A 19,484-nucleotide genomic window follows, 5' to 3' on the forward strand; every position below is an offset into this window, starting at 1 on the left:
GTCTCTCAGTTCTAAATTCGTCTGCACACAGTGAATCCCAAAGTTATGGCTCCAAGCAAGACCTAATGAGCCCCTCACTCTTTAAAAAAAAAATTTATTGGAGTATAGTTGCTTTATAATATTATGTTAGTTTCTGTGATATAGTAAAGTGAATCAGGTATATATATATATACATATGTGTGTGTGTGTATATATATATGTATATACATATATATACGTATGTGTGGGTGTTAGTTAGTCATGTCCAATACTTTGTGACCCTATGGACTGTAGCCCACCAGGCTCCTCTGTCCATGGAATTCTCCAGACAAGAATACTGGAGTGGGTAGTCATTCCCTTCTCTAAGGGCTCTTCCCAACTCAGGGACCAAACCTGGGCCTCCTGCATTGCAGGCAGATTCTTTACCATCTGAGCCACCAAGGAAGCCCTAATATATATATATATATATATCTCCTCTTTTTTGAGTCCCCTTCCCATTTAGGTCACCACAGAGCAGTGACAGAGTTCCCCGTGTTATACAGTAGGTTCTCATTAGTTATATATAGTATCAGTAGGGTGCATATGTCAATCCCATTAAGTAGGGAGACCCCTCATGTTTAATTTAACTCCAACTGATTTCTCCACATCTCTAGATGGATGTCTAATGAGAATTCAAGCATGGACAAAATAGACCCTGGATTGTCTGCCTCCTACTGGGATGTTTCCCGTCTTAGTTGCTCACGGGGGAAAAAATGAGTCTTTCTGTACAACCTCCTACTTCCTTTCTACACCGCAAATTCTCCAAACCCTGTGTGAATCTGTCCTTTCTGTTAATGTGACCACTCAGTCCAGATTCTCCCTTCTGCCAACTCAACTGGTGCTAACTAGTCCCCAGGCTATGTCTCACCTCCAGCCTGCTCTCCTCACAGCAGCCGGGATAGTTTCTTAAGATGGAAAAGAGGCTAGGTCATTCTCTGCTTGAAAATTCCAAATGGCTTATTCTCATTGCACTTAGGGTGAGTCCACACTCTTTCCACCCCCAAGAAGTCCAGGGAACCTGCCCCTTCTGTTTCTCTCTCCCCCTTCAGCACGCCTGATACTCCATCTGTACCTGCTATACTGCAAGCTTCTGACCTCCTTTCTGGGCCGTGAACCCATCAATTGTTTGCTTTTTCCAAAGGGTCTTTGCACCTGCCAGTTGCTCTTCACATGAATCTTTATATTCTTGGCAGCTGACAAGGAGCTTGATGACACTTCCTCAAAGAAGCCATCCTTGATCACTCTGTCTGAAGGTCCATTCAGCCCCATCTGATGGGTCTCCATCATATCACACTGCTTCACTCTCCAACACTCATCAATATGCGAATGTTCTCAATTATGTATTTGATTTTCTGTTATCTTTCTTGCTAAGATGTAGGCTTCATGAAAGTTGTAATTACCACTATTTTTATTACTGGTGTATTTAATCTATGTCAGCACTTGGAATAGTTCCTGGCACATAGTAGGGGCTGTAAAAACAAATCAATGAGTAAATTGTCTCATTTAAGAACAGCTGCCATTATTCCCATTGTACAGATAATGAAGCTGAGAATTTAAGAGGGAATTTTCCTCATGTTTCATAATTGGAAAACTCAGAATGAAGTCTAGGCAAGATGTCAGAGGTTAATTTCTTCATCTCTTTAAAAGTAGAACTTGTCTGAATCCAACATGTTTAGTATCATCTCTTTTTCAACTAGTAATAACCATGTTTATCTATCTGCAGTATTCAAGGAGTTCTTCAAAATCAACAGGGAAAAAGGAGGCAATGGCAATGTATATAGGCAAATATAAACGGCCTTCAAAGATGAAGTTTAACTGCTCATTACTAATAAAGATGAAATTGACTAGTGAACAAGAAAAGTAAAGATTAAAGGAAAGGAATATGGGGGGGGGGTGGAAATTGCCCCTATAAACTTGGCAGAAATGTAAAAGAATGAAATACAGAGTGGTGACAAGGAGAGGGGGTTTGAGAACTCATTAAGCTTCGAAGCGTGTATTGATCATGTCTAGTATTATCTCTTTAAATTGCTTCTGCAACTTCCTGACCCTTTTCTTGTCCTCACCTACCTCCTTCATATCATCACTTCCTGTCACAGTCAGAACTCTGAACTGGCGCCTTCCACTTTCTGAATTTTTTTTAGCAAGTATGTATCTTGATCACACCTGAAGAATCAATAAGCAAATTAAGAAAATAAAACCATGGACCACCGAAAAGCAGAAAGACAGGGTTTATTACGGAAAAGTTAAAGTCTTAGTTTAGTAACCCAAAAGGGGGTTTAGAAACCAAAGTCTGAGAAGCCAGAGTACAATACTTGGCCTGAATTCTCTGATTGGCAGCCCACATTCATCATAGCAACCAAACAATAGATACATTTTTTCTTTAGTTCCCTTAAAGTTATGGTCAACTTATTCCTGGAGCAGCAAACTGTAAGAATGCTCTACCTGATTCATTTACTGTGCCTCTGGGATGACTATGAAAAGATAATCTGGTGTCTACACTTCCTGGAATGAGATGAAAACCTCATGTGTGTTCCATGATCAAAGTGTTTAGCAAAGGTCAAGTTACTTCCCTTGCTTCAAACTTCAAAAGCAAAAAAAAATCTAGATACTTTGGTAAATTATTCAATAGCTTTCACTTTGTATAATATCAAAAACAAATGAGGTATGGGGAAAATCCAGCATTTCCATCCTATCACTCAGCTCCAGCCAGAATTGGTGCTACGCTTTTGTTAACCACCTTTTCAAGACTATGGTAATACATCATTTTTGCATTATTATCATGGCATCAATATTCATAGTAAAGATCAATTAATCAAAGATGTCTTTTTGCTTTTTATAAGAGATAGTCTTAGATCTCGCTAAAGACAAGGTAGTGGCTCGGGGTACGATGGCTCTCTCATCTAGCTAAATCAGGTGGATGTGGATTGACGCCCCTTTCACAGAAATTACCTCCAAGAAACTGCTTGACCCGCAGTCTTGGTGTGATTTTCCCGTTGCCATGCAGTCACGTGCATGTTCCCCTGCTTTCTAAGCTGACCATTAGGAAGGCTGGAAAAATAAATGCAGCGTCAGACAGACTCAGTCTGCAGTCACAGCTGTGGACTGCCTTGCTGGTCCAGTGGGAAGACTCCATGCTCTCACTGCAGTGGGCACAGGTTCAATACCTGGTCAGGGAAATAAGATTCCCACATACCACGTGGCGTGACTAAAAAAATAATAAATTTAAAACAAGAAATTGCAGCACTTATCCCTCCCCTCCCACAAACTCCGACTCCTTATGAGGGGGTGATCTTAGAAAATTACTGTGAAAGATCATCAAAAACAGTTGAGGATTTGTTTGTGGTGTGTGTGTGTGTGTATGTTTAAAATTCCTCTCCAAGTAAATATTTTATTTTCAGTTTAAATCATAAACAAACCAAAACAAATTGATACTGTTGGCTAGCTCCTCCATACATCTACCACCTTGATTGATTAAATATCTAATAATAATCTATACAACTCAGGGGCAGCCCCAAAATTTCTGTAACCAAAAGCCTGCTAAAGAAATCTGGTTGGAATGGGGGCCTAAATGTAGCCTGGCAAGAATAGAGTTTTTATTTAAATAATGTACTATATGTAGATTTTAAAGGAATAATTTATAATTTGTAAAAGATTGAGAACACAAATAATTATCTGTTGCAAGTTATACTATTACTTTAAGGAGAGGGCTTATGAAGAATTTGGAAGATTTAGGGACTTCCCTGGTGGTCCAGTGGTTAGGACTCCATGCTTCCACTGCAGGTGGCTTGGGTTCCATCCCCAGTCCAGGAAATAAGATCCCGAATGCCACAAGGTAGAACCAAAAAAAAGAATTTGAAAGATTTAAAACTTTATCTCTAAGCTGCATTGCCACATTGAGATCACACGTTACACAAGGAAAGCCATGGAATATGGTATTCCCAACTCACTGTACGGGGAAAACTCTCACAAAATATTGATTAATGAATACATGGATAAATAAATAGGTTTTGCTAGTCTGGTAAAATGAAATACTCATAAAGTGTTTAGGTGATGGGTATTGGTAACTGATTTTTATTTCCTTATGTATTTATTTCTGCATTTCTCAAGTTGTCTAGAATAATCATGGTTGATTTGCAGAAAAAATAAGATAGGCAATTTTATACACAGCATGTGACTGAAAGAGAGGAACAGCAGGAAAGAAAAAAAGACAAAATATTAGCAGGGATTTTAGGAATTTTTTTTCTTTTGTCTATTTCTTGAAGTTTTCTATCACATAGAAATTTTACTATGAATAATTCACTTAAGGAACAACAACAACAAAATGATAATTCAAATCATTTCTATGAGTTAAGTACTTTCCAAGGACAGGGTTGGGTTGAACCATTCAACTCCCTGGTAAATAAATAGAGACCTACTGAAAACCTACCAGAGCCCACCAGCAGCAGTGAGAAACAGCCAGGGAAACAGACCTCCAAGTCAGAAGAGGACCTACCGAAGCATGAAGGGAGCAGAAGGCCAGAGCAAGTGCAGGAGGGCTGCCCGGAGGAGGTGGCCTTTGAACTAAATTTTGAAGAGCAATTATACTTTGCCCAATTTAAAAACATTATGGAGGGAAGAAAACACAGTGGGGGAGAGTTGCAACAGCTTGCAGGCAAGAGAACACTGTATTTTTAGGAAAATGGAAGTGACAAGAGTATCCAGTACATGTCACAAAGTGGCTCCAGATAAAGCTGGAGAAATCTAGAGGCATTCCCCTGGAACCATGTGTGCTGTGCTAACTGCTTTCATTTTTCCAAAATGCACAGAGAACAGAGGAGGGTGATTGTGTGTTAGCTGCTCAGGCATGTCCAACTCTTTGTGAGCCCGTGGACTATAACCTGCCAGGCTCCTCTGTCCATGGCATTCTCCAGGCAAGAATACTGGAGTGGGTTGCCAGTTCCTTCTCCAGGGGATCTTCCGGACTCAGGGATCGATTTCTGGTCTCTCACACTGCAGGCAGATACTTTACGATCTGAGCCACCAGGGAAGCCCATTAGACACTTTATTCTTTTACTTCACTTGCCATTGTGTCTTGAGAACATTTTAAACTTCTGTTGATTGTTCTATTTATCTTTTTAGCCACCAGTTAGTAAGAAGTTGGCACAAACAAATGAGAATTAAAATATAATACACGTGTACACCCATGGCAGATCCATGTCAATGTATAGCAAAACCACTACAATATTGTAAAGTAATTAGCCTCCAATTAAAATAAATAAATTTATATTTAAAAATATGATAATTCTAGACTGTACAAGTCTAATAAGTCTTTCTAAAGTTTTCATTGGCTACCTGAGAAATAACGAAAACTCAAAATCTCAAAGGAAACTTGCTGAAAGAGCTCTCAATCACAAAATGGGTGTTACTAATAGAAGTATTAACACAAAATAGATCTGATGATGGCTAGTACTGCCCAATCTAAAATTTGACAAAAGTGAAAAACCATATCACATAAATTACATTTTATGTGACTTTGAAATGTGAAAAAAAAAGGGAAGGAATCAACAGTGTCTAAAACTGCACACAGGAAATGTTGTTTCTGGCTACACAGAAAAATTAAAGTCTTGAGGGAATTTAGATTTGTATTGCTTGACAAGAAAAATTACACTTAGAAAAATAATAGGGCTTCCCTGGTGGCACAGATGGTAAGGAATCCTCCTGCAATGCAGTAGACCTGGGTTTGATCCCTAGATCGGGAAGATCCCCTGGAGAAGGAACTGGCATCCCACTCCAGTATTCTGGCCTGGAGAATCCCATGGACAGAGGAGCCTGGAGGGCTACAGTCCATGGGGTCGCAAACAGTCAGATAGGACTGAACAACTAAGCACGTATATTGCTTGACAAGAAAATTTACACTTAGAAATACAATAGCCATAAAGGAAAAATTCCCACAGGCATAAACTATAATCAGTGAATGTGAAGTGGATAAAAATCAATTCATGAATTTAATAACAATCGTAAAAGCTACATGAAAACTGATGCTGTTGAACTTTAGTTCAGTAAAATAAAAATGGAAAAACTGGTAATGATTCAATTAAGTTATATAAAAAATGCTCACAGAATTAAATTGGCTTAATAGAGGGAGATTTTTGTGTGAAGTCTGTTTTCAAGGAAAACCCAAAAATGTTGGTATATTCTAATTAAATGCTTATCTTCATAAATGTTGAGTCAAAACACCCCTGAGATCAAAATCACGGGATCAATATCTTCTCTATCCCCCTGGGAGGCACTGAAGAAGGGATGAGCAAGGGTGAGTTTTGCCTTTTACAAAGATAATCCTAGTGCGGACTGAAGAAAAGAAGGGTTCCAGACTATGGTTACAGTAAGAAATAAGACTCTGGAGCAGAGTTGTGGTACAGGATGGAGCTATAAACCGTTTAAAAAGTAGAATACAGAGGAGTTTGCAAAGCTCTAAAACAGGGGATATGAAATTTAAACCATTCAAAGATTCCTAAGGGTTTATTCCTTTGACACACAGACTCCAACTTCATTTTCTCAGACTCTCTCCAAGAAGAGGTGTGACTTGGACCCATATTTCAGTGGGGAAGAGCTGTCTGTGCAGATTGCATAGGATTATAAAAGGGATTTTCAACTTTGCAGAGCATCTCATCGTTTTCAAAGCATTTTGACAAGATTATTACTTTTCATGCTGATGACAGTTTACAGATGAGGAAACTGTGGATCAGAAGTGGAAAATGATTGGACCCAGATGATACAATTCATGGAATTTGATTTTCAATGTATTTCTCATTCCACCTGCCACGATCTTCTCCAACTTGGAATGGGTCCTGACTCACTTCCTATGATGCTTAGTATTTCTCTTTTATCAGTCAATGAAGGATTGTTTTTTTTTTCCTTTAAGTAGATATATTTAAAATACAGTGACTGCACTTTATTCCCTTGATATTGTCCCTTTGATAACATCTCTTAACACCATTACTTATACATGTGTCTCTAATCCCTTTTTATGACTGTCGGGATTGACTGTTGACAATACAGAGATTCTTCTTATCCATCAGGGATTTTTGCTAAGCGCACTTTGCCAGCTGCTCATTTCCTAACACTACATCAGAGCAGGACATTGAGGTGCCCTCAGCCCTCAGACTCTGCTTCAGAAGGTCGCTTTTTCAGAGGGTTGATGAATTTCCTCCAGTCAACCACATGTTGTTTGAAAGTACATTTTTAAATATATGAATGACAATTACTTTCATTTAGATATCATGACATGTAGTTACAACTTTATCACACCTGCAATATACTTACAGGAGAAACTGAAGTTTTAGTAAAGCAAATCTTTTTTCACTTCAGATACATGTGTCTCATTTTTAACAGAAAATGAATGTTTACTCTTTCAACACTGTATAACTATGCACCATAAAAGATGTTAAAGTTTGCTTCAGTTTGGGTCATCAGTAAAGAATCTAATAAAAGTATTGATAATCTTCCTGATTATTTTTTCAAAAATGAATCAATGAAAGATACAGTGATTGGACATGAACGATTCTTGAGTATTTCACCAACACTGACTTTCTATTTACTTATGTTTGTCCCAGCTGAAAGAGTAGGAAATTTTCATTTCTTTATTTTCTCTTACTTCTGTTGTTGTATCTGAACACAAAATATTCTGATTACAAGAGCCATTCCCCAAACTCTTGACAGATTGAAATTCAAGTAATATATTGATGTATATATTTAAAGGTTAAAGGAATCCATATTAAAGATTTTAGGAAATAATTAAATATTTTCTAATCTAAATATTGGTTGGGTTAGCTGTGTACAAAAAATCTAATAATTTCTATAATATTTAATTCCATGTGTTTCAGAACTATGTAGAAATAAATATCACATGATATTTTTAAATGAATAGCCTGCCATATTTTATTTTTTTCTTTATCCTTCCATAAGACTACTATCTTTGTTTATTTTAATTGAATTACAGTTGATTTATAATATTGTTTTAGTTTCAGGTGTACAGCAAAGTGATTCAGTGATTCTTTTTTCAGATTATTTTCCTTTATAAGTTATTACAAGATATGGAATGTAGCACCCTGCACTATAGAGTAGATCCTCATTGCTTAGAAGACTGCTACTAAGATCTTTATGCTTGTAAACGTCATAGCATTAATTCCTTAGTGATAGGCAGCTTTGATGTGGTTGGGTGTCTTATAATGAAAAAAACAATTTAGACAAGATTAAAATTAAGTTTAAACTGAGGTTAAGTTAAAGTTCCATTGTCTTCTCTCCTAACAATTCCCATAAACTTAGAAGATGACTGAAAATGATCAGAGAACTGCCCTGAAGACGAATTCCTTTCTCCGCACCATTACCTTACGTACACGGTCTGAAAACAAAACCCTGCAATGTTCATGCTGGGCTTTCAGTAACAAATTTGATCAACCTGACTACAAATCTCTGCTCTTAACCGTCTCAGACTGAAATTCAGTATCACATTATCTAGGAAGAAGTGATGCTCAAACTCCTTCAGGCTTTCTGTGCACAGACGGCGAAACTGACAGAGTGAGCTGTCTTCTATCTGCCCTTGGAAACGGTCCCAGGGCTCTAGGTCAAGTGCTGCCCTCGCCAGTACGTGTAAAGGCTGGACAAGACCCCAGGTGTCTTGTACCCCTGCCACATGAGTCCCTCCCTTCCTAGTTCTTACTTTTTGCCCCAGGGACATCTGGATTTGAAGAACAAAACTGATGCATCAAACGAAATGGCTCTAACAAGAATGTCCGAAAGAGCAAGTCAAGAAAAATTTAGGAACAATATTCTTGAACACTGGATTTTTAAGAAATAAGAGGCTCTTTCCAGATAAAAGGTAAAATGATATGAAAGAAGGAAATGGGGACGGAGGGAGGCAATGCCTCTAAAGATTTAGATCTAAAATGATTTTATCTACTCTTGATAAAAGTGTTCATTTTATTCAACAGCCTCCCTCCTTCCACTTGGCCTCAGGCTAGTTTTTTCATCTTCTATTTCTCCTCTTTCCATCTTTACTGTTTTCTCATCTCCCCCCCTCATTTCTCTATTATTATAATCTGCAGATATGTCCAAAAAAAAAAAAAAATACGCCCATTACTTTTTCAGTACCTGGGAAGAAATCAAGCACAGATGATACAAAAAAGATGGTTCCTGCTTTCATGTAAGTTACACTGGGAAGCATGCTCTGATTGGTAAATAGTAATGCCAATAACAACAAATTGAAATAGTATGTGAAACACTGTTTCATTTTTCATACAAGAAGGGTGATAAAATGCATAGAATCATGGTGGAGATATTTTGTGGCAAGAGTGATGACAGAGAATTTTAGAGGGGAAATAGGATTTGCCCAGTACCTTAAAGGTCTGGAACAAGTGTAGAGAAGCAGGGTGTTGAAACTGCCTCCTGCTTGTTCTATTTTAGCCCATCATAAAAGGAAAAAATATCCCTGCCCAGCTCCTATCTCCCCGAGGAGTCAGGTGCCCTGGCAGTGAGTTTAGAATGCAAACCAAGGCGATGAGAAGATGTCGGAGGGTTTTTTCCTCTTTCATCTTATATTTTTAAAGCTGTAGGGTGTGAAAAGAAATGGACAGATGAAGAAATCGTTGCAATACTGAGTGTGATAAGTGATAAAGACATGAATTAAAGGGATGGCAATGGAGATGAAGAGGGGAAAGATTTTAGAGATCTTTATAAAGTAAAATGATAGGACTTGGGGACCATTTAAATATATATTTCAGACTTTCTCTTTTGCAAAAACTCAAGGCAATGAAACAAGATTCCATTTAGGAAAGGAGGTAGGTTCACCCGTGTTAGGGGTGAATCTGGAGACGGAGAATAAGGACCATCAGTTCACACCCGGTGATGATAAGGATCTCTGAGTTTAGAAATAAGAATAAAACTGACGAAGACTGAGGCCCATAGAACCACAGTGTTTAAAAGTAGACAAATATGGAGAACCAGTAGACAGATGAGAAACCAATATATACTCACATACATGTTTGTATGTGCAATGAAATAACTAACATATATTTCGTATATAACCCACACACGTATAACTAGCCTGTTCACGTCTGTGTGTGTGTGGATATGAACACGTAGAGGCATCTATATTCTTACAGAGGTTAACTGTCACTGGTGAAAGGACACCGAGTCACCCAAACACAGCGAAGACCTAGCTCATTGCCAAGTTCTCGGACGCTGTCCTCAGTCTCGTGGAGCAAGGGTGGAAAAGGAAAGCGGACCCCTAACCTCGCCTCACCTTTCCCCTGACCAAACGTGTTTCAAATTCTAGCAATAATGAAGACCCCAGGCAGGTGTGTATTAGGAAAAATACATTCCAAACAATCAATGCATCTTCACACCCACACCCGCAAATCTCTACATTGTATTTAGACCTTAATAGTATTGCGGATCAAATTCCATTCACAATTAGACTGAACTCCCACAAGTGTGCAAGGCAAAGTACACATTTGTAACATGAGCTATTTATTTTCTGTCGATGGAAAAATGAAAAGTTATGTCCAGGAAACGACTCTTAACCATTATGATTCATGACTCACATAACTCCTGCATTCATAGCTGTGACGGTACGAAGCTGTGACCTGGCCGTACTTTGTTGGAGCCAGAGATCACTCATCTCTATCTGCACTCTTGAAACCATCTCTGTTCCCATGAATTATTTAGAAAATTTAAACAAAATGTTGGTTTCCTGTTGTCTCAGCAAAGAGGCACAGAGCAAAGAGATTACTGACTTTTATGTAAAACTCAACCCAGCATTGTTACTGCTCTGGGAAAGTTGAATTTTGCCTATTTGTATTTTAGAGATTAAATAACATCCAAGTTGTGCGTCAATTTATCCATCGATGTCTCTCCATTTGGCTCTATTTCTTTATGTGTTTAGAATGCACAATATAAATTTGATGTCTGATATTTCTTATAAACATTAAACTCAATTTAACACATTCAAATAAAACATATAACCCAGCTCACAGCTTGCTAATAAAAGAAAATATATCATTTAAAGAATTAATAATTTCCAAAATTATGCAGTGAATCACAAAATCTCTCGTGACTTAAAAGTATGATGAACAAGATTTGCACACCTATATAATTATATCTATTTTTTTTTTTTCAAAAATGAGTATATGTTACAGGAAGACTAGAAAAATGTTTGCTCTTGGTGTCTCTCTGAGCAGTTCAACTTAAACTTGGTCTTTCAAACTAAATCTTTGTATACCTATCCATTTATCTATGGTACAAACTATTCAGCAAAATTGGTTTAAAGCTTTCTAGATCATTTTATACTCTCATTTTGAATATAAATTCAAAGATGTTTCTTATAGTAAAAAGACTTAATAGGCGAAGTTGAAAGTTTTATGGTAGTTTGCTCTATGGCCTACAAAATATCTCATTTAGAAAGTTTTGCAACAATTTCTGAGTGAGAACTTTAATGGAAATTTACTCTGACACGATAATACACATATTACCTTATAAAAATGATTATTCCTTATAATGCTTTAATTGTGATAACCAGCTTCATAGGAATGGTAACTTAATAAACATTTTCTGTACTAAGGCAAAATGCTATACCTACATAAAAAATATTTAATCCATTTTTGCAGTTAAAGAAAAAAAAATATACACACTGCTTTCTACTGTCTTTAGTTTCACAGAATGTACATTAACAGTGTAGCATGTTCAGAAGAGAACTTTTGTCCTGGCTTTTAGAGAAAAGGAGAGTGGTGGAAAATTTTTGAAAAAGCATTTCAAAGTGAATTACAATAAGCCAGATTTTTAAAAATGTTTCCCATTTTTTAAACTTATTTAGAAATCTGCAAAATACCATTTCAAATATCCTTTCAATAATTAAAAAAAAAGCTTTTCGATCCTCCACCATAAGAAGTAATACTAAATATCAACCAAAATGTACTCATGACCCACACTGAAACCGTTCGAGAAATGTCCACTAAGTGGACCAGAAATGTACAAAGATCTTAAAGTTGAATAGGTGCAGGAGGTCCACTCAGTTACATTTTCCTATAGAATGCATTATTTGCATGATTCTTAAGAGTTTAAGTATTTTTATCTCGACAAGGCTGTAAGATTCACCCAGCACCCAGGAAGGGCGGTGGCCCCGTAAGACTATTCAGAGGAAATAATCATTCAAAGGATTGTAAGGAACAAAAACCTTGATTTAAAATACATTTTGTGATAAAAATTTTGCAAAAAGTTACTCTTTAATTCAATATCCAAATTTGTTATTTTAAAGTACCATACAATTAAGTATTCAATAAAATATTTTGGCCATAATCAAAATTTGAGGAAGCAAACCTCTGGTCTGAAAAGGAGGAGTGGTTTGCGTGCAAGCAAAGCCATATTATGATTTTTACAAACGCAGTTTTTGTTAAAAAGATCAAAATTTAGTTTTTTGGTCATTCAGATGTCTTCAGACTTTCAACACTGCTGTTGTAACATCCCTGAACAGTTTGTAAACCAAGATACAGATAGACAATGTTTGCCTTTGGAATCATGATTTTGGGGGCCAAACATGTACACCTTTTTAAACAGAAACAATGTATTCTGTCCCCCAGGGAGCCATGTCTCTCTGAGGGACGATGACTTTGACCGTTTTACAGCGGGCTTCCTCACCTCTAGTCACCAACACTTAACTTGCTTTTATGTCTATTTCAAACCAATGTCCTTACACACACACAAACACACACAAAAAACTAAGGAAATATGAATTTCCTTGTGCTTACCTGTAACAAACACTGCGGTGTTCAGGAAGGCAAAGCCAAATGCCAGAAGTTTAAGCCACAGATACATGGTCATATCTGGAAATCAGCCAAATCCCTGAGAGACAGCATGCGTCCTTCTGAAAGGCAAAATAATGGTTATCTCCGAACCAATGTTTCTCTGTAAGGCCGAATCAAGGAGGAAAGAAGTGAATGCGTACTCTTCAACTGGTGTCTTATCAGACAGGGGTGATTTCCTCCTACTGCCCTGAGAGCAAACCACTTGCTGCGAGGCAGTGATGTCAGATTCGGTGTTACTAACTTCTCCAAAAGGGCTGCAAAGGGTCCTCGTTGCAGGAAGTCAAGAAAGTTGTTCAAAGTCACTGCCAAGCCCTCTTACTTCCTTAATTCAAGTAATTAGACTGAGTTACTAGGCCTCTCAAAAGATTTCCCCTCAAGAAAGATGCGTTTTTAGTATCTAAATAATACTCCCGTGCAGTATTCACAATAACTAGAAAATGACATGCCCCACCCCCAAAAATCTATAACAGTCTTACCTAAACAATGATGAAACAGTCAGCATGGGTATAACAAAAATGAGGACTGGGAAGATGATATGCTAATTGAATTAATTAAAAAAAAAAAACTGTATTTGTCTTAAAATGACCAAATGAATGAAAAAGCAACTACCTCTTTGGTTATTTTCGACAACCAGAATCACGTACCATTAGGGCATTCAGAATCCAGCAATATGACAATTGGGTATCCAGCCACTTCCTATGCAAAGCTCTCTCAGAAAGCTTAATAGGCTTGCCCCAGATCTTTCACAGATATTCTTGCTGGGCCAGGAATGGAATCAGAAACTCACTTCTCCTGCAGCAAATCATGATTCAGTAAAGGAGTGCCTCTGTGACCTGAGATATTCTTGGTGTTGCTGATGACAGAAAGAAGAGACATTCAGTCAAGAGCTGTTTTTTACAAAAGTTAACCTTTTATTCCCCCTCAGCCATACTTTCTCAACCTTTCTGATTAAATGACAGCAAATAAATGTACAACATCCTTTGTGATTTTGATGGCGTCCTCAGTAAGTCCATTAATTAGGAAAATGCATGCGAGAAGGAAGCCTCTATGACGTCAGCAATACAGGACGGCCCTGGTGGTCCAGGGGCTAAGACTCTGAGCTCCCAACGCAGGGGGCCCACTCTCAATCCCTGGTCAGGGAACTAGATCCCACATGCTGCAGCTACACCATCCTGCACTCTGCAACGAAAGAACCCACGTGCCGCAACGCGGACCCGACAGAGTCAAATAAACCAATAAACAACAAACATTTTTTAAAAAGTCAGCAACACGGTGAAGTAAACTGGTCTCATCACAGTACCTGCAGCCATGCCTTAATAAAAACCCTAGCACACACACAGACAAGGCATCGTGCTCTGAACTACAGATCGGGTTAAAGGATCTTGGAGACACAGCCCTTGCAATAGCCTGGCTGGGAAGCACTGGAGCAGGATTCCTATGTTGAGGTGTATGAACCTTTTGATGCTTGCATGCTTATTTGTTTTTCTCTTACTTTGGCTGCTAGGAACTACAGAGCCCAATTTGCACGCCCCCCCCCACCTTGGTACAAATGAAAATAATTCCACCCCTTAATTTCTGAATAGTAACATTTTAATGAGTTTCTTCTTATTATGATGATTTTAAATGATGTTTGTTATAGTAGCTAACACTACTGTACTCGTACCACATTCAGGAAAATGCTTAGCCCTTTAATCATACAATGCAATTTGTACAACAAACTTGGAGATAAAGAGATACATAATTCTTCATCTTGTCTGTAAAGTTCAAAGAGGTTAGGTGATTTGTCTGAAGTCTCACAGCTGGGAAGTAAGTAAGCTACATTTTGAACCCAACCTCAAGTTTCATCTAACTTTCCTTGTTTGCTTTACTATTTTTTTTTTCATTTTTCTCATCTCCTTCTCCAATCTTTTTTACTTTGTACTTTTTTAATTGTTCATCTCAGAAAGATAGAACTTGCTGGCATACAAATGATATGGTTCTCTTTTTACAAACGTGTTTTTAAATTAAGTGTCTGTGCACGTCAGCACTATCGTTCAGGAGTTAGACCTAAAGAAAAGTATTGATCTATGTCAGAGGTCACGAATTTTAGTTCTTCTCACCTCAACCTGTTTCTTAAAACACATTTGCAATGGAAATCTATCTGGGGATTAGTTGTGAGTATCTTTAAGCAAATAGCTCACTCTTATAGTAGAGCATTTGGTAAACTAGAAGCCAGGAGAAAACTGTGTGACATGCCATCTTTTAAAAGGGAGTTAAGACAATATAGTTTGAATAAGCTGAAGAGAGGGGATTAGAAGCCTTTAAGAGACATTTTTAACAGGGCTTTGCAGATCACAACTTCGAAGGAATAGCAAGAAATCAGGAGATTTCATCTCATTTCAGGCAAGTGGGCAGAGAGAGTCCACTCAAGGAACGCTGAGGTTAATTAGCAACAAATGAGTCGGATGATGTTTTTATTTTAACGTGTTAAAATTGAGTGTAGTGTCAACAAGAAACAGTAGGCTTTGGGGTAGCAAAATGTGTAAGGGATACTAGAAAGGTATAAAGAAATAGGGCCTCATATAGAAAGACACCACTGGGTAAATAGCATACAATTCAGGTCCTCTCAGCAACTTCCCTGGTGGTCCAGTGGTTAAGACTCTGCCTTCCATTGCTGGGGCACAAGTTCAGTACCTCATCAGGGAACTAAGATCCCACATGCCATGCCAAATACTTCATTTTTAAATATTAATAAAAAAAAATTTTTTTAAGCCAGACATGAAGAAGAAAAAAAGATCTGGCTCAGAAGGAGGTGATAGTCAAACCCTGCCAAACCTCGTAGGTTCTAAGCCACTTATCACTTTATCCTTAGAGACACAGGAGCTGTTGGGGTGTGTGAAGAACTGTTCCCGAGTCTCCTTGCTGATGATACCTGCATCCAAGATCTGATCCCTGCACTCACTTCCCTGTCGTCATCTCACGTGACACAGCATGAAACACTGTTAGCCTCTCCGCCAACCCTTGTCTCCGGGCAGCTTCCAAAACACCATTCTCTACTAATTTTCCCTGACCCTCACTGGCTCATCCTTAGAAGCTGTCACGAGCGGTCCTTCCTGCCCCTGACACAGAACAAGCTCAGGCCAGGCCCGCTTCACTCTTCCTGGGCCTCGGAACCCTAGCTCTCCTGGCAATTCTCGGTAACCTGGTCCATGGATCCATAAATGTCACTGCCAACTGATGCAAAAGACTCAATACTGATATGCAAAAGAAAAGATTTTGCCTAGTGGCCAAGAAGCAGGGTAAACTCCTAGTTCAAGCAACGACTTGATTCCCTTAATATGGAGCTAGTAATTCTACCATAGTGTTGCTGTGAGAACTGAATTAATGAAACAAGCGTTCCGTTAATGGTGTGAACGTACGAGGTTACACTTAGAAGCGCACACAGCAGAGCCTGCATCCTGTCCCTCCTTCCAGCCCCGACCAAATGAGGAGAGCCCCAGAGGAGGCAGGGGAACACCCCGAGGACCTCACCTCTCCAGAACCTTCTACACCTCCTCCTGACAACGTCCTGTGGACACGGAAGGAGAGGAGGTGAAAGAGCTACACTGACTGAGGTTGAATTGTTCAGCTCAGCTGGATGGACCTGTTTTTTACCCCAATGTAGCTAGGCAGTTGGGGTACCTTCCCTATTATTGTTAAGAGATGGATAAAGAAGATTCAATATGCTTTCTGTAATTGGTTTAAAGACACTGTGGATGGCAAGATGCATTCTGATTTCAGCCAGATCGAAGTGCTTTTTAAGATATGTGTCTCAGAATCAATGAAATATATTGAAAGAGATAACCCATGGCAGGAAGGGTATACAATTATTTTAATGAGCTCAGACTATTTAGTAAACCAGTAATTTATTAAAAAAATATATATATATATATGATCCAGGCAGTGAGTTCTGATGGGTTTCCAAATCTGCCTCCATAAGAAAGTCTTGTAGCTTTTCACAAATTCAGAGACTATTCCACTCTGGCCAGGTGGTCTGTGGATCCCACATTGTCCTTATTCTATGAGGTCTGAGCCTGGGCATGAGTGCTCTGCTTCAGTAAGATGACCGATGACAAGTCACGTTTAACATTGGCTGGTTCCCTGCAAGGCTTCAGGATGCTATTTCTCTCTGTCTGTCTGTCTGTCTCCATCTCTTACTGCACCGGCTCCTGGCAATGGATGACTTCCTTTTCTGGGCTATTCTAATTACCTAACTAGATGCATAATATCACACATAGCAAACATGCTACAGGAGATGAATTGGCTTCCAAATGCTATGAGGAATATAATGTTGGAAATCATGATGGTGTAAAAGGGAGGACTCTGTACACTCTATTGAATATGCCTTAACTGTAACCTAACATGTTCACTCTAAGCCATGTACTGAATACTCACTCGACTGATTTAGTTTTCCAGAGGCTCAGGCAGTAAAGAGTCTGCCTGCAAAGCAGGAGACTCGGGTTCAATCCCTGGGTCATGAAGATCCCCATGAGAAGGAAATGGCTCCACACCAGTATTCTTGCCTGGAGAATCCCATGGACAGAGGAGCCTGGTGGGGTCATAAAGAGTTGGACACGACTGAGTGACTAACACAGAGTTTTCACAACCCTAAGTGTCGTGACTTTTTCAACAAGATAGAAAACAAAAAAACAAAAGATGCTGCACACTTGGCTCTGAGCTGTCACTGACGCCCCCCTCATACCATGTCCACACAGCCGGGGTCCTGCCCTCCGGCATCCATGGCTTTTCCTCTGTGGGACGTCTCCCATCACATGTGGTACCATGCTCAAACTCCTCATCATCAGCTTAATAGCTTAGTAGTTCTTATAGTTTGAAAATATTGTTAAACAGTCATCTGCATTTTACTTGTTTTTTCACAAAAACATTTCTAGAAGTTCACGCTGTATTTAATACAAAAGTCCATCTAGTCAAGGCTGCGGTTTTTCCAGTGGTCATGTATGGATGTGAGAGTTGGACGGTGAAGAAAGCTGAGCACCGAAGAATTGATGCTTTTGAACTGTGGTGTTGGAGAAGACTCTTGAGAGTCCCTTGGACTGCAAGGAGATCCAACCAGTCCATCCTAAAGGAAATTAGTCCTGGGTGTTCATTGGAAGGACTGATGTTGAAGCTGAAACTCCAATACTTTGGCCACCTCATGCGAAGAGTTGACTCATTGGAAAAGACCCTAATGCTGGGTAGGATTGAGGGCAGGAGGAGAAGGGGACGACAGAGGATGAGATGGTTGGATGGCATCACTGACTCGATGGACATGGGTTTGGGTAGCCTCTGGGAGTTGGTGATGGACAGAGAGGCCTGGCATGCTGCAATTCATGGGGTCACAAAGAGTCGGACACGACTGAGCAACTGAACTGAACTGAACTGAACCAACAAGTACCTACTGTATAGCACAAGGAATTTGGCTCGATATTCTGTAATAACTTAAAGGGGAAAAGAATTTGAAAAAAAATGGATACTTGTATGGGTATAACTGAATCACTTGAAATTAACACAATATTATTAATCAACTATACTCCAATATAAGATGGAAAATGTCTTTAAAAGTCCATATTTTAATCACATAGTGGTTTGACAGCCCTGTGGAGCAGTAGGATAGTGTCAATAAATAAGTCAGTAGACACTGTTATAAATGCTGCAAAATACAAGTTTCAAGTTTAAATTTCTGAATCCAACATGAAATCAATCCACATAAATAATCGATGATTAAAAAAAAAACCAAAAAAGTTCTGTCAAAAAGTTCACAGTAAATCTCAAAATGTCAAAAATATGGACATGCCAATGTTCCAAGCTTGTCACACAGAATCACAAGGGAAATAGTGTCAGAGTGGCGATGGATGGACTGGACCCCATGAAGCTAAATTACACAGAACCAAGGCCAAGAATGTGAGAGAAAGTGTACATTTGATGTAATGTGCTCCTAGAACTTCAATCTCCTGGAAGTCTCAACTTTAACATGCTCTTGGCATCATAAAGCCTTTGCGTATTGCTTTGGCCAACTTGTAAAACACATTATACAACAAAACAACAAGAAATACCACAGGAAACTGTACTCAGTATATTGTAATAACCTGTAGGGGAAAACAATCTGATAAAGAGTGTATATATATATATATATATATATATATATATATATGCATATATATCTAGCTGTATGTATATAGTCTTTCCAGGTGGCACAGTGGTAAAGAATGTGCCTACCAATGTAGGATACACAAGAGATACGGGTTTGATCCTTGGGTCAAGAAGAGCTGCTGGAGAAGGGAATGGCAACCACCCCAGTATTCTTGCCTGGGAAATCCCATGGATAGAGGAGCCTGGCAGGCTACAATCCATAGGGGCACAAAGAGTTGGACACACTAAGCAGGCACACACGCGTGCGCACACACACACATACATGTATACCTGAATCACTTTGCTACATACATAAAACTAACACAACATTGTATATCAGGTATACTCTAATAAAAATTAACTAAAAAAGATTCATTCTCCATTCTGATTTGTTTAAATTTAACATGTAAGCTTTGATTGTGCTGGTTTCAATTGAACATGATTTCAAAGATGTCCTTAGGTTTGATAATGTGAGATATAACA

At 38.7% G+C, this 19,484-nt stretch overlaps 1 protein-coding gene across 9 annotated transcripts in view; it reads right to left on the minus strand.

Annotated features, from left to right (window-relative positions):
- Window positions 1-13,063, minus strand: part of PTPRC (protein tyrosine phosphatase receptor type C) — a 118,877-nt gene extending 105,814 nt beyond the window's left edge. For 5 of the 9 annotated variants that reach the window (XM_081493089.1, XM_081493087.1, XM_081493085.1 and 2 more), the window contains exons 1-2: window positions 12,995-13,063; window positions 12,798-12,913 (exon numbers count right to left, since the gene is read on the minus strand). In XM_081493089.1, coding sequence (XP_081349215.1) covers window positions 12,798-12,870 — 73 coding nt within the window. In that variant the 5' untranslated portion in view covers window positions 12,871-12,913; window positions 12,995-13,063. The remainder of the gene's footprint in view (window positions 1-12,797; window positions 12,914-12,994) is intronic. The other 4 variants (XM_081493090.1, XM_081493088.1, XM_081493086.1 and 1 more) reach the window with 1 other exon arrangement.
- Window positions 13,064-19,484: the final 6,421 nt, after the last annotated feature.

The sequence above is a fragment of the Giraffa tippelskirchi genome, chromosome 5 (genome assembly GCF_054371585.1).
Source record: "Giraffa tippelskirchi isolate mGirTip1 chromosome 5, T2T-mGirTip1v1.2.pri, whole genome shotgun sequence".
NCBI lineage: Eukaryota > Metazoa > Chordata > Mammalia > Artiodactyla > Giraffidae > Giraffa > Giraffa tippelskirchi.